The 13,685-nt window shown below is 45.2% G+C and overlaps 1 protein-coding gene across 1 annotated transcript in view; it reads right to left on the minus strand.

The window, feature by feature from the left end:
- GNAS (GNAS complex locus) overlaps positions 1–12,660 on the minus strand; it is a 268,558-nt gene extending 255,898 nt beyond the window's left edge. The window contains exon 1 of the mRNA XM_073607565.1: positions 12,175–12,660. Within this exon, the coding sequence (XP_073463666.1) occupies positions 12,175–12,412 (238 nt within the window). The 5' untranslated portion in view covers positions 12,413–12,660. The remainder of the gene's footprint in view (positions 1–12,174) is intronic.
- Positions 12,661–13,685: the final 1,025 nt, after the last annotated feature.

Raw genomic sequence — 13,685 nt, forward strand, 5'->3', positions numbered from 1 at the left:
GAATGTTAGGACTACCAAATACCTCCTCCTCACCATAGCAAGGGGGAAGGTGTTCTGTAGTTCAAAGACATGAATCGAGCAGGCGTGATAACACTGTCTGACATTTCAGTGCAGCAGAGGCAGGCAGCATAGAAAGCTACAAGCTGACCGGATTTCTGGCAGTACCAACAGGTATTTTTTGCATGCATCGAAAAAATATAAGAAAATCCTTTCAATGGTATATTTCTTGGACTGAAAGGAAGCAAACAAGAGAGGTCATTGTTACCATTTCCATACACATTAAGGGGGAGATTTACTAAAATAAGTGTACAAAGAATGGTGCAGCTGTGCATAGTAATTAATCAGCTTCCATGTTTTATTGTAAAAGCTTGAGGCCGGGTTCACACTGGTACGACAAATGCTCCGACATTGGGAGCTCATGTTGCATGACGTGTGAAAATCAATGTTTTCCTATAAGAGCCGTCTTAACTGGTCCGACACAAGTCGGTCCGACTTTGAAAATGCTCCCTGTACTATTTTGCTCCGACTTTGATCCTACTTCAGCTCATTGAATATCACTGAAGTCTTAACTGATCCGACTTTGGCATGCGACTTGTGCTCTGATGATCTTGAAGGGGAACTCCACGCCAAATTAAAAAAACGGCATGGGTTCCCCTCCTAGAGCATACCAGGCCCTTCGGTCTGGTATGGATTTTAAGGGGAACCCTCATGCTGAAAAAATGGCGTGGGGTCCCCCCCTCCAAATCCATACCAGACCCTTATCCAAGCACGCAGCCCAGCAGGTCAGGAAAGGGGGTGGAGACGAGCGAGCGTCTTCTAGCCCTCTCCAGTTCTTCTCCCTCTGTCAGCTGTCTTCTGCCTCTGCTGGGTCTTCTCCGCTGTCTTCTCCCTCTCTCCGCCTCACGCCAATATAAGTAGTGGCACACCATGCACCCAGCATTAGGGCGGGAGAGAGCGTTGAGTCAACATTAGAAGAAGAACAGAGGGAGAAGACAGCGGAGAAGACCCAGCAAAAGAGCTACAAGATGGCGGAGAAGACCCACCAGAGGCAGAAGACAGCAGACAGAGGGAGAAGAACTGGAGAGGCCTAGAAGACATCAGTGAAGAACCGGAGAGGGGAGAAGAACCGGCAGAGGCAAAAGACATCAGCGGAGGAGGCAGAAGAGCCGGAGAGGGGAGAAGAGCTCGGAAGAGATGACAGAACTGCCTTAATAAATTACTTTAAAGACCTGTGTACTGTGTTTTATTTTTGACACTTTTTTGGGGTGAATGGGTAGGGGTGCAATGTACCCCATACTCATTCACATAGGGTGGGGGGCTGGAATCTGGGGGTCCCCTTGTTAAAGGGGGCTTCCAGATTCCAATGCGCCCCCTGCCCGCAGACCCAACAACCAACGGCCAGGGTTGTTGGGAAGAGGCCCTTGTCCTCATCAACATGCTTTGGGGTGGGGGGCGCCCCCCCATGTTGAGGGCATGAGGCCTGGTACGGTTCAGGATGGGGGGGGGGGCGCCTGCTCGTCCCCACCCCCTTTCTTGACCTGCCAGGCTGCGTGCTCGGATAAGGGTCTGGAATAGATTTTGGGGGGACCCCACACCCCTTTTTCGGCGTGGGGGTTCCCATTAGAATCCATACCAGACCGAAGGGCCTGGTATGCTCTTGGAGGGGGAACACATGCCGTTTTTTTTTCTCATTTGGCGTGGAGTTCCCCCTAAAGATTCATACCAGACACAAAGTGCCTGCATTGTTGGGATCAAAGTCGGATTCCCATTTATTGAAGTCAGACAGATGTCGGACTTCAAGCCACAGGGCAAAGTCGGATCCACAGTCGTACAACTGTCGTGTCGTACCAGTGTGAACACGGGCTTTCCGATTAGGTTCTCCTGTCAGTTTTTCAGGCTGATCTGATCGGACGCTCCATTCACTCCTATGGAGCAGCGGATGTCAGCGGTGACATGTCCGCTGATACCCACTGCTATCCGATCTGATCCTGTCCGTGAAATCCAGACAGATGGTGACCCTGTTTTCCATCCGTCTGGCGGATCGGATGAAAACGGAGAGGCGCTCCATTTTCATCCGATCTCCCCATAGAGGAGAGCGGGGCTCTGACAGGTCCGTCTCTGCACAGTGAGCAGAAACAGACCTGTTATCCGCCTGCTCAGCGGGGATCAGCGGAGCGATCCCCCGCTTAGCAAAGCAGAGTCCGCCGGGCGGACCATCCGTGTGAAAGGACCCGAACTGAAGAAGCTGAAGTTAGAAGCTGATTGGTTATTATGCACAGCTGCATCAGATTCTGTGTGCAGCAGTTTTAATAAATCTCCCCTTAATTGATGTGGGGTTGATTTACTAAGACTGGAGAGTGCAAAATCTGGTGCAGCTCTGCATAGAAACCAATCAGCTTCCAGTTTTTATTGCCAAAGCTTAATTGAACAAGCTGAAGTTAGAAGCTGATTGGCCACCATGCACAACTGCACCAGATTTTGCACCCTGCAGGTTCAGTAAATCAACCCCATGGTGTTACCAGTCACTTCTTGGCTAATAAATTGGTTACACTCTTCAGTTTGTGATATGATACACTGTATGCCTATTATGGACAGACTACAAAATTACTCAAATCACATATATCCACAGGTAAGTACTCCATAACAGAGGCTCCTAAAGGACTAAAACGGAAGTGATACGGTAATAGATTGTTCTCTTTTATGAAAAGGATCATGGGAAAGTTCTCCAGCAAAGAAGAAATGTGTTCTGAACACAAAAAGGGCAAACTAGGTGTGCCAGCCAGTTCTTATCTGCTATCTGTAACAGGAGTAAAGGCAATAAAGATTATATGCAGAGCTCTGGATACAGAAGGAAACTGCCAGGTTACTTTGCTTTGGATTATTCAATTGATTCTGCTACAGATAAATGACAGAAAATCTTAATTTGCTTCAGTCATGAAGCTTGCAGTCTATAGAATTTTCACATCAGGCCGATCAAAGCTCCGTCAAATTCACACAGCATTTAAGCATATAATTAAGCGTTCATTACACTGTCATAAAGCAGTGACCCGATAAAGGCACAGAATGAATTGGGGCACTAAAGCTGACCACACAGGTTTAATGGTAACAATACTATCGCCTTCAGATTTACCAACAATTGTATAGTATGAGGGTCTATCAGTCTAATAGACCCTCTATAAATACCCTTATAAATTCAAAAGATACACAGTTTTTGGTTAATCTAAGTTAAAGTGGTTGTAAACCCTTAGGCCCCTTTCACACCAGCGGACCGATCGGGTCCCCCTGTCAGTTTTTCAGGCAGACCCGATCGAGCCATACATTGTCCTCTATGGGGCGGCGGATGTCAGCGGACATGTGTCCCGCTGACACCTGTCGGGCAACGCTGAAAACAGACGTATGGCGATACATTCACCATCTGTCCAGCAGATTGGATGACAAGCGGATAGAAATGGACATGCAGTCTGCTTCCATTTGACCGCCCCATAGAGGAGAGCGGGCCGTGTCCGTGTCTGCTCTGCATAGCATAGTGAAGCGGACACGGACCTGTCGTCTACCTGCTCAGCAGGGATCAGCAGAGAGATCCCCGCTGAGCAGGCAGATTCCGCTTGGGCGGATCCGCTCCATGTGAAAGGGGCCTTACATATACCCAGTGAAGTGACTGGCCTCAGGTGATACACAGAGATGAAAAAAATCTTCCTACATAAGTTGTACTTATCTATCTGCAGTCTTCTTTTCTCTACAGCAGTTCAAAATACAGAATTTATAAAGCTGGTCTGAGCTTTCTGGACGAGGAGCAAAAGTTACACTCTGCAGAGATCAGCGAGCAGAGCACTGAGAGCTGATTGGAAGGAAGAAACACCCCCCCCCCTTCATACATTAATAAGAACAGAGCTGAGGCTGTCAATCAGCTGGAGCTCTCTCCCCTGTCACCATTTTTCTCTTGGTGTCAGGAAAACTTGTCAGAAGTGGTTAATGCTGATAGCAGAGGAACCGGCAGCAGACAGAAACTACATTTAGTGCTCTTATTTGAGACACACTCTAGAAGGATATACTTTGTTCATATTTCATGTCTGAGGTTTACAACTACTTTGAGAATTAGAATCTAATGCAAGTATTTTGCTTCAGAGTTCTTTCTGTGACTTTAGGTAAGGCTTCCCTTATCACGTTTTTTTTCAATTGGTAAAGAAACAGTCATAAAAAAAAAAAAAAAAAAAAAAAAGATTACGAATAATATTAATTCAAAAAGGAACTAAATAGTTTATACAATTACAGGATGTACAGTAGTGTACCTAAAACTTTTTTTTTTGTGATGTGACAGAACCTCTTTTTATTGCGGTCTAGTCCCCATTCAGGAAGTCCACCCTATCTATTTGTCTTGAAGATATCTATTACTGAGACTGAGAATGGTAGGAAATCAAAAACTTCCAGTTGTCACCAGAACGGGAATAGAGAGGAAACCTTCCAATGGGGACATTTCTTCTACTGACAACTGTCTAAGGCTGGATTCACACCTATGCAGTTTTAGTGCTTTTCGCATTTTGCAGATCTGTACTACAGTCCATATAACATGGTTTCCTGTGGAACACGATCTGTAGTGCAAATCTGCAAAATGAAAAAAGCGCAAAAAATGCATAGGTGTGAATCCAGCCTAAGAGGGTATTTTCTTTATTACTTTACTCCAGTTACAAGAAGGGAAACAAAAACTCCGCAGTGAGACACAAATGGCAAAAAAAAGAAAAAAATAGGTTACACCCAGTCCCTACTCAATCTATACTTCAATCTAGAAAACATAGTACCTTGTAGCAACCTTCATTGGCATCCGTTTAGTGAAAGTTGGTTGCTAGCTATGGGCTTATGCAGATTTCACAGTTAGGGGTCTATTTACATATGTTTTCACCAAAGATTCACACATTTGGATTAATTTATAAGTGGAATTTCAGCTTAATCCTATCTACTCTTAAACCCCCCCCCCCCCTTTTCTAGCGCTCTGTGCGCTTCACACATCCAGCCTGGCAGCAGGCGTTCTGATTGTATTCCATAAACATGGCTAAATGTTCTACAGCCTAGATCTATCCTGGTCATGTCAGGTGCATGCCAAGTGATATCCATGGGAATTGAGCGTTCATGTACCATCCAGAGGACCCCTTGAGCGGTGACCCTTGGAGACTCATTTCCAGCAGGGACCCTGTGGCTGGGGGACACAGCCACTTGCTTATACGATCTCCCTAACAAGAAATCAATCGATCTGGTAAGGGGCAGCTTGTTTTGAGGTGGAGGAATTTTCCTATCATTACGCTCCTCAGGGTGACAACACTGCATGCCTCACATCGTTTGGATGATTGGTGCTTCTTTCTTTTTTTTTGAAAGACTTTCTCAGCAAGAAACTTTTTGTACGGACTTTGCTTATTTCATTCAGTTTTTGATTTCTCATACTCAATGATTAATTTTTTATGTTTAATTTGTGGGAATTGGGGTCAAATTTTTGTCAACAATATAGTTTTCTCTTCACTGTTTTTCTATCACATATGGGTGCATTAGTTGTGGTTATTTAAGTGATTCACAATTACACTCACTTAATAGTAGCAGCGCAGCCTTTTCTATATACAGTATTAATAAGCCTAGTACACATGGGCCAAATTTTGGGCGGCATCAGCCGGTTCACTAGAAACCATTCGGCCCGCGTGTACTGCAGTCGGTCTGACAGAAGCCGGCCATTCTGCCGCCTTCTGTCGAAGGTGCATGATAGGTCTGCCTATCGGCTCCCGATCAGCGCTCTCAGCCAATGGCAATGAACAGCAGGGAAGATCGCTGTTCTAACGATGGATAGTTAGTATAGAGGCTCCTCCTAAGCTGTCAGTTTTTTTTTTCGTTCAGCCCTGCTGGGTTGAACGAAAAAGAAACTACTAGTGTGTACCAGACTTTAGTTAGCATAGGTGTTAGGAGGAGGGAGGGGACAGTTTTAAGTTAAGATGAAGCTGTAATTCTACTTTACAATACACACATACACACACATATAAACATCATAATGCATAAAATGTATTAAAGCTGTACTCCAGGGAAAGAAAATCCTCCCTTGCAATGGGGCTGCCCTGGCACTGCAAGGGTTATTTGCCAGTTTAAGTCTAGGGTAGCGAAAAAAGCATTTTCACTTACCCGATCCTCCGCCCCCGCAGGTTCCCTTTACACTTATAGACTGGTCCCCACAGCTTCTCCTCCTCCAAATTCCAGTTTTCTGACATCATCAAGTACAATGCAGGACCCATTGCTCTGCACTGGACATGAGGACACAGATGGACAGTCCACAAGCAAGAGCGTAGGAGGGAAGAGGAGACACATATTTAACCCTTGTAGTGCAAGGGCAGCTTCACTGCAAGGGAGGATTTTTCCTTTCCCCAGAGATAGGCTTTATTATTGTATGCATTATTAAGCACAGAGGTATAACTAAGCCGAAATGTTTTGCAGTTATGTATGTATATGGGGGCAGCAATGTTTGCTCTTTACGGCCCCTTTCACACTGAGGCGCTTCTAAACTGCCAGTAAAACACTGAGTGCTTTTGAAGAGCTTTTCAGGCGCATTTGAAGAGCTTTCCATTCATTTCAATGGAGAGGGGTGTGTGTTTTCACCGACCTGCCAGTGCACTGCCCCAGTGTGAAAGCATTCATTGATTTTAATGGAAACAGGTTTTCGTGAGCTTTTCAGGCTTTTTTTTTTAGCGTGAAAGCGCCTCAGTGTGAAAGGGGTCTACTCTTAAGCCCCGTACACACGATCGGATTTTCCAATGGGAAATGTTCGATGTCAGGCTGTTGGTGGAAAATATGACTGCGTGTACGCTCCATTGGACAATTGTTGTCGGACTTTCCACCAACAAATGTTGGCTAGCATGTCTTCAAACTTTCCGCCAACAAATGTGTGTTGCCAGATTTTCCGAGCGTGTGTACACAAGTCCGTCGGACAAAAGTCCAAATTACAAACACACATGCTCGGAAGCAAGGACGAGCCAGAAGCGGTCAGTCTTGTAAACTAGCGCTCGTAATGGAGAATTAACATATGTGACGTGGCAAATTATCTCGAAATGCAGCGCACAATTCTCTTCTTCTTTAACCTCCCTGGTGGTATGATTATTTCGGATTTTAGGTGCTGAAAGCTGTACAATTATTTTGCATGGAAATTTGGTGTTTTATATTGTAGGTCTGTAATTCTTAACAATAACACACTTAAATCTGTCCAAACAAGAGTCTAGTAGATATCCCGGGTATGATAAAGTTTGAAACACAAAAACATAAATTATAATATAATAAAAAAAAAAAAATAATTAAAAAAAATAAAAATAAATAGTAATAAAATTAATTTCCACACGATTCACTATCGCTCAATTCTGCAAGTGTTCTAATTTACTATCGCTGTTTTCTAGCTGGTCTAAAGCCATTTTTGATGTAAAGGGACACTTTTTGGTTGCTATGGACAATCACCAGTTTCCAGGCAGAAAGAACAGTATATGCAATATAAAACTGCATGCAGGGCATGGGCCAAAGAACTGGGGACAAAGGGGATGTGAAATAATTTCATACAGTACTGTAATCTGTAAGATTACAGTACTGTATGTGTTATGATTTTTACATTTTTTTGAATTTGCTGCCAGGCTCCGCCCCCGTGCGTTGCGACGCTCGCAGGGAACGGAGCCTGGCAAGGGGAGGCTTCGGAGGAGGACAGAGCCCGCGGACACTGCGGGGGACATCGCAGGATCCCGGGGACAAGGTAAGTAAAGCCATAACAGGATCCTGCGATGTAATCCCGAGTGTGGCTCGGGGTTACCGCTAATGGTGCTGAAATGTAACTGCGAGCCACACTCGGGAAAACCGCCAGGGAGGCTAATGGGATAATAATGAAGCTGCTTTGCTGGTGATACTGATGGAGTAATTGCAAACGAATTTTCAAAGGCTTTTTTTTCCTAGTGATATCAAGAATAATATTATTATGCTTTTTATTTTTTTATTTGGCCAAGTAACCACAACACCATTATCCCGTAGTTTTTAAGATCAAAGACTACGTTGGTGTCCCTTCTCAATTTTACATTGTATTTTTTAAAATGTAACTGCCCACTCCCAAACTGTCATTCGAAGTAAAACACATAGCCAAGTATCATTCTAGGGCTGGGAGATTTTCTTTAAAAAAAAAAAAATCTGCCATTTTCCTTAAAAAAAACTCGATTCACGATTTGAATCTATTTTTTTTTTCTTTTTTGTGGACACTGCGCCGGTCCCAAGGAGCTGCAGGCAGGAGTTTTTAGGCGAGGCCGCGGCTTCGACCTAATCCACGGAGTCCGGCCTCGTGGACTAGCCCGAAGCCGCGGCCTCGCCTAAAAACTCCTGCCCGCAGCTCCTCGGGACCGGCGCGTGGTCAGCACCGGTCCTGGGGAGCTGCAGGCAGGAGCTTTTAGACGAGGCCGCGGCTTCGGCCTAGTCCGCGCCGTCTGGTCTCGCGGACTAGGCTGAAGCCGCAGACTAGGCCGAAGCCTGCAGCTCCTCGGGACCGGCACGGGGAAAAGCAACGCGAATCAACACTCACCAAACTTCTACTAACACAAAATTAACAGAAGGAGCCCAAAGGGTGGAGCTAAAGAGCTGAAAAACCACATAGTACGTCACTACGTTCGTAATTGTGACCGTGTGTATGCAAGACAAGTTTGAGACAACGCCCTTAGGACAAAATTCCACGGTTTTGCTGTCGGAAAGTCCGATCGTGTGTACGAGGCATAAGTCTTGTTGCACAATGATTTTGCAATATTCATCCTCCTTAGCTACTCATAGGCATCAGATGACTGTTTTCCAGTCTGACCAATAACAATTAGATTGAAAAACACCACACATCTATGCATAAACTGCACCTGCCCCTTGGCTGACTTATCTTGGCAAACAAATCAATGGTTTAGAAAAGATAAGGGGGGGGGGGGAGCTGGTAAAAGCATAACCATGCACACTGTGGAAACAACTGTCATGTTTGTGAAAGATTTTATACTGAATCAGTGGTGGGGTGTTTTGAATGGTCTGTGGATCCAATCACAGTGAAGAAAACTCTCTAGGTGGATATCCTTGTAACAAATCTTATCTCAGAACATCATTCAGCAAGAGCGCTGATGGCACTGCCTGACATCCAGCTTACACGCCTGCAAGTGAAATGCCCACCATAATAATATGAAAAATCGCGGAAGCACACAATGTGAAAACCTTATCTGAAAGTCCTTTTTGCAATAAACTTAACTAAATTCAGACTGTGTACCCAGATCTCTGTAGCTGATGAGTTCATGCTCCCTTTTCCCAAAGATTTGCAATTCGCTGTGCATGTAATGAAAGAGGAAGTTGCTGGGGTGGAGAGAAAAGTAGGTTTTTAAAGGCTCAGCGATGGCGTCAAGTTTGCTGACAGTCCTGCTGAATCGCAAGCCTGAGGAAAGCAGTGCCCCCCTAGCTTCCATTATCACATAGGATCCAAGATGGCTACAGATTAGAATTTTACTTCTACCTCCATAGTAGAGTGAGCTACTGGACGCCAAAAACCTGCCGTGGCTGCTCACGCTGCCATTAAATGTCAATTAAAGGATAAGTAACCAGCTTAAAGAAACAGTAATTATGCAATTAGCTGGCTTAATATCATGTTATAACTTGCATGCAGCCTGTGATCAGGCACGAAACAATTCTATGTTCCAGAAGCTTACGCTCAACAACTTTATTCGCACATGTCCAATGCACTCTGTATGACCTTTATGTGCCCCCCAGAAGCCCAGAAAGCCAAATACAGTGACCTGATTAATCTAGATAACAATGGCATTTAAACATCCGTTTTAGATCTTATAAACAGAACAAGAGGTTTTCTGCTTTTTTTTTTTTTTTCACTGAGACGGAATAACGAGTGATGGGATCATGGCCACACGGATATAAAAAAAGTCTGTCCGGTGAAGTACAGCATTACGTTCTTAAAGGCGTGGAAATTAGCATGTAATAATTTTTATCACAGCAAGGGTATTTTTGCTAATCTAAAAGCTGTTCCCCTTTATGCCTTTGTGGTCAACCATGCATCCAGATCCCCCAATTTTATAAGGAAGGACAAGGGGGCCCTCTTTACGTCTGGAGGAAAAGAGATTTCACCACCACATACGGAAGGGCTTCCATATGTGAAGCCGTGAAAATGTGGAACAGACTCCCTTAAAGTGGTAGTAAACCCCGCTCGATCAATTTTACCTACAGGTAAGCTTATAATAAGGCTTACTTTTAGATAAAATAATATCTCCTAAACATGCACTGTATATAGATATTTACCCTGCATGCAGACAGTGACATCACTGGCGCATGCGCTCTGAAGGTCCGGTATACCTTGCCGACACTTAAAGCGGGAGTCCCGCGAAAAAAATGTTTTTAGATGTCAGCAGCTGCAAATACTGCAGCTGCTGACTTTTAAAATAAGGTCACTCACCTGCCCCGGGGTCCAGCGATGTCGGCACCTGAGACCGAACCGTCCCTCGGTCCTAGGGTTCTGCCGCCGCCATTCTCAGTGAGGGAATCAGGAAGTGAAGCGTTGTGGCTTCACTTCCCGATTCCCTACTGCGCATGTGCGAGTCGCGCTGCGCTTTCTCAATGGTCCCCGCTATCACCTGGGACCTGTGTCCTTCCCAGGAGACAGCGGGGGAGTGCGGGAGGGGGCCTGACTCCCATGGGAGTCTATTCCCGGAAGTGGGTGCAGATACCTGTCTTAGACAGGTATCTGCACCCCCCTCCCCCCTGAAAGGTGCCAACTGTGACACCGGAGGGGGGGGAGGAATCCGATGAGCGGAAGTTCCACTTTTGGGTGGAACTCCGCTTTAAGAGATTTGTGCCGGAACCAAGGGCATGTGCGTGGGAGTGACGTCATTGCGGCTCCAGCCAGTCACATAGCCAGAGCGCGCAAACCCGGAAGAAAGACCGGGGGAACATGTCAGCCTTCTCAGCGGTGACAGTACAGCGCTGAAGGGCTTTGTTCCAAAGTGAGCATTTCATTATGCCATTGCATTGCAGGTGTTTTTTTTTTTTTTTTTTTTCCTAACAACATCCGCAATTCACAACTGCTTTAAGAGCTGGTTCTCTCCAGCTTAGTAGCTTGTTTTAAAACAGAGCTTGATGCATTCCTATAACTGGACACTAACATTTATAGGGGTAGTTGATCCGAGGGGGATCAGGAAGGAATCCCCCCCCCGATGGAACACATTGGATCATGCTTTTTTGGGGGTTTTGGCCTTCCTCTGGATCAACTGTGTGTTGAGTATATGGAGGTTTTCTTCTGGTTGAACTAGATGGACCTGTACCTTTTTTTTCAACCTGGCTAACTATGTAGCTATGTAAATGCTGACTAACACTTCTGCAATAGTTAAAGTGTTACTAAACCCACAACAGTAGAAATCAGTCTGCAAATGCAGTAATGCATGCTTGTTATAGTGAAACCTAATTGTGTAAAACGGCTGTTTGATCCTGTCTCCTCTGATCGTCCCCTTCTTCCACTGTCCCCAATCCATCCCCTTATAGTACAGAGGCTTGGGGGGCAAGCTGCACATGCTCAGGTTTGGTGTGTATTGCTAGAGAGTTTATTTTTTTTCTTGGAAGGGTGCATGTGATCGGCAAAGGGCCAGTCAGCACTGTCCAGACAGAGGGTCAGGGGAAAATGGAAACTCCTCCTACAAGCTTTCACCAGTGCTCGGCCAGACACTGATAGAAGTCACAAGACTGCTATAGCAGTTTATATTTTTACTAAAATGATTGCATTTCCGTGTTCTGTGTGCTGTGAGAGACCAGATATAGTAAATGCAGGGTCCTGCGTTTAGTAACACTTTAAATGGCTCTACAATGTAAGCCTGTATCTGGATGCACAGCTGATCAATAGCGCACAAAACAAAAAAGATCATGGCTCCTCCCACCGTCCTTAAATGAGGGACTGACCCCTTATTAGTCGTAGATGGGATGGCACCGATGAAACGTAAATACCTTCTGCTTTGCAAAGGGTACTGCTGTACATGACCTTTTCACTGAAAGTATAATCCTCATTTAAAGGTCATGCCCATACAAAATAATATTACACTTCTGGGTGGGCATGGATGACGTGCATCACCCACCAAGTTCTTATATATCATGGATACTACTAGGGTGTCAACTTACCAAGAAGTAGCAGCCGGTGTATCTGCTTGTAGACTCTCTTTTCTGCTTTTAGGGTCTTATCAATATTTTTGCTCCTTCTCATATCCTCTTTCATTTTAGCTCTCCTCTCTGCCCGCAGCCTTGCGAGCTCCGACTCTGGTGGACATTCGTCGATGCCTCCAGAGTTCCTGTTATGACCAGTGCAGGGGAGAGCATGGGCTCCCAGCAGCCTGGGCCTGAGGCTGGAACACATCCCCATAGTGATGCAGGCGATGGACACAGGAAAAAAAGTTTTACCATCTAGCCAACATAATCCTGCAAGGACAGAGTGTAGCCCACTGGAGGATGCATGCAGTTCTTCTACTTCTACTGTCAACTGCAGACTCTCGCTGTCACTGTATTCCAGTGTTTTCTTCTCAGCTGAGCCTCCCGGACACACTGTCCCCTCTCCCTCCCTCCCTCACGCTCTCTCTCGCTCTCACTGTTAATTTGTTTGAGAAGCAAAGGAGAAACATACACTTTTCTGTCACGTGACGGCACCCTTGCTTACCGTAATGTTTAGAAACTCAGCACTCCAGGTGCCAACAGATCTGTGCTGAAAGGTGTCCTATAACTTTCTACTCTTACAAGCGAAAAGTAGGCTGATTTTATGCTGCAAGATAAGGTGACACTGATATAGCACTGATGGATCAACACTGATGGAAAATCTAGCAATAGCAAGGATCACTTTTCACAGATAGCTGTCAGTTTTTTTTTTTTTTTTTTAAAGGGTCGGATCACCCCAAAATTATATTTTAATGTGGGTGGATGTTGATGGGCCAATACACCCACTTATCTCATTCTGGGGCTTCAGTGATGAGATAGTCCTTGCAGAGGATCTTAGCTGTATCCTTGCTCCCCAGAAAATCATATCACAATTCTGTGTTTAAAAATACTATTATTTGTATTTTATTTTGAATTCTTAAATCTTGCATGCAATGGGTGATGATCAACAAAAAACTCAGACATTTACTATGCCTCCATTTCAAAGAGTTTGGGAACCGTGGATCACCCACTTCTGCCCGAGGGATTTCGGTTGTCGCCTCCTACAAAATTGATGTGTGCTGATACTCATTACGGGAAACCAATAGTGGACCGTGAACCCCCCCAGCCACCCCAACCCCTTCTCCTCAACCCCCTCTTTTATTCTCCATTCCTTAAAGGAGAAGTGAGGCCAAAGCTCTTTAGGCCCTACTACTCCTGTGGGTAACAGGGGTGAACTTAGTTCTGCACTCCTGTGACCCGATTTCAACCAACAGCAGGCTAAAGCAGGCTGTAGGCTGACACTACAGAGCCAGTGCAATGGATCCCGACAATAATGTTGGAATCTGCCCAGAAGCCTGTCTGGCCATTGGATAACACCGCAACGGGATACCAATAAAAACTTCTTTATTATAATGTAGACAAATGCAGTCACAGGAATGAAGGGAAGGTTAACATGTTTCACACATGTTGTGCTTAGTCATAACTAAGTTACGACTAAGCACAACATG

The sequence above is a fragment of the Aquarana catesbeiana genome, linkage group LG12 (assembly GCF_042186555.1).
Source record: "Aquarana catesbeiana isolate 2022-GZ linkage group LG12, ASM4218655v1, whole genome shotgun sequence".
Classification (NCBI taxonomy): domain Eukaryota; kingdom Metazoa; phylum Chordata; class Amphibia; order Anura; family Ranidae; genus Aquarana; species Aquarana catesbeiana.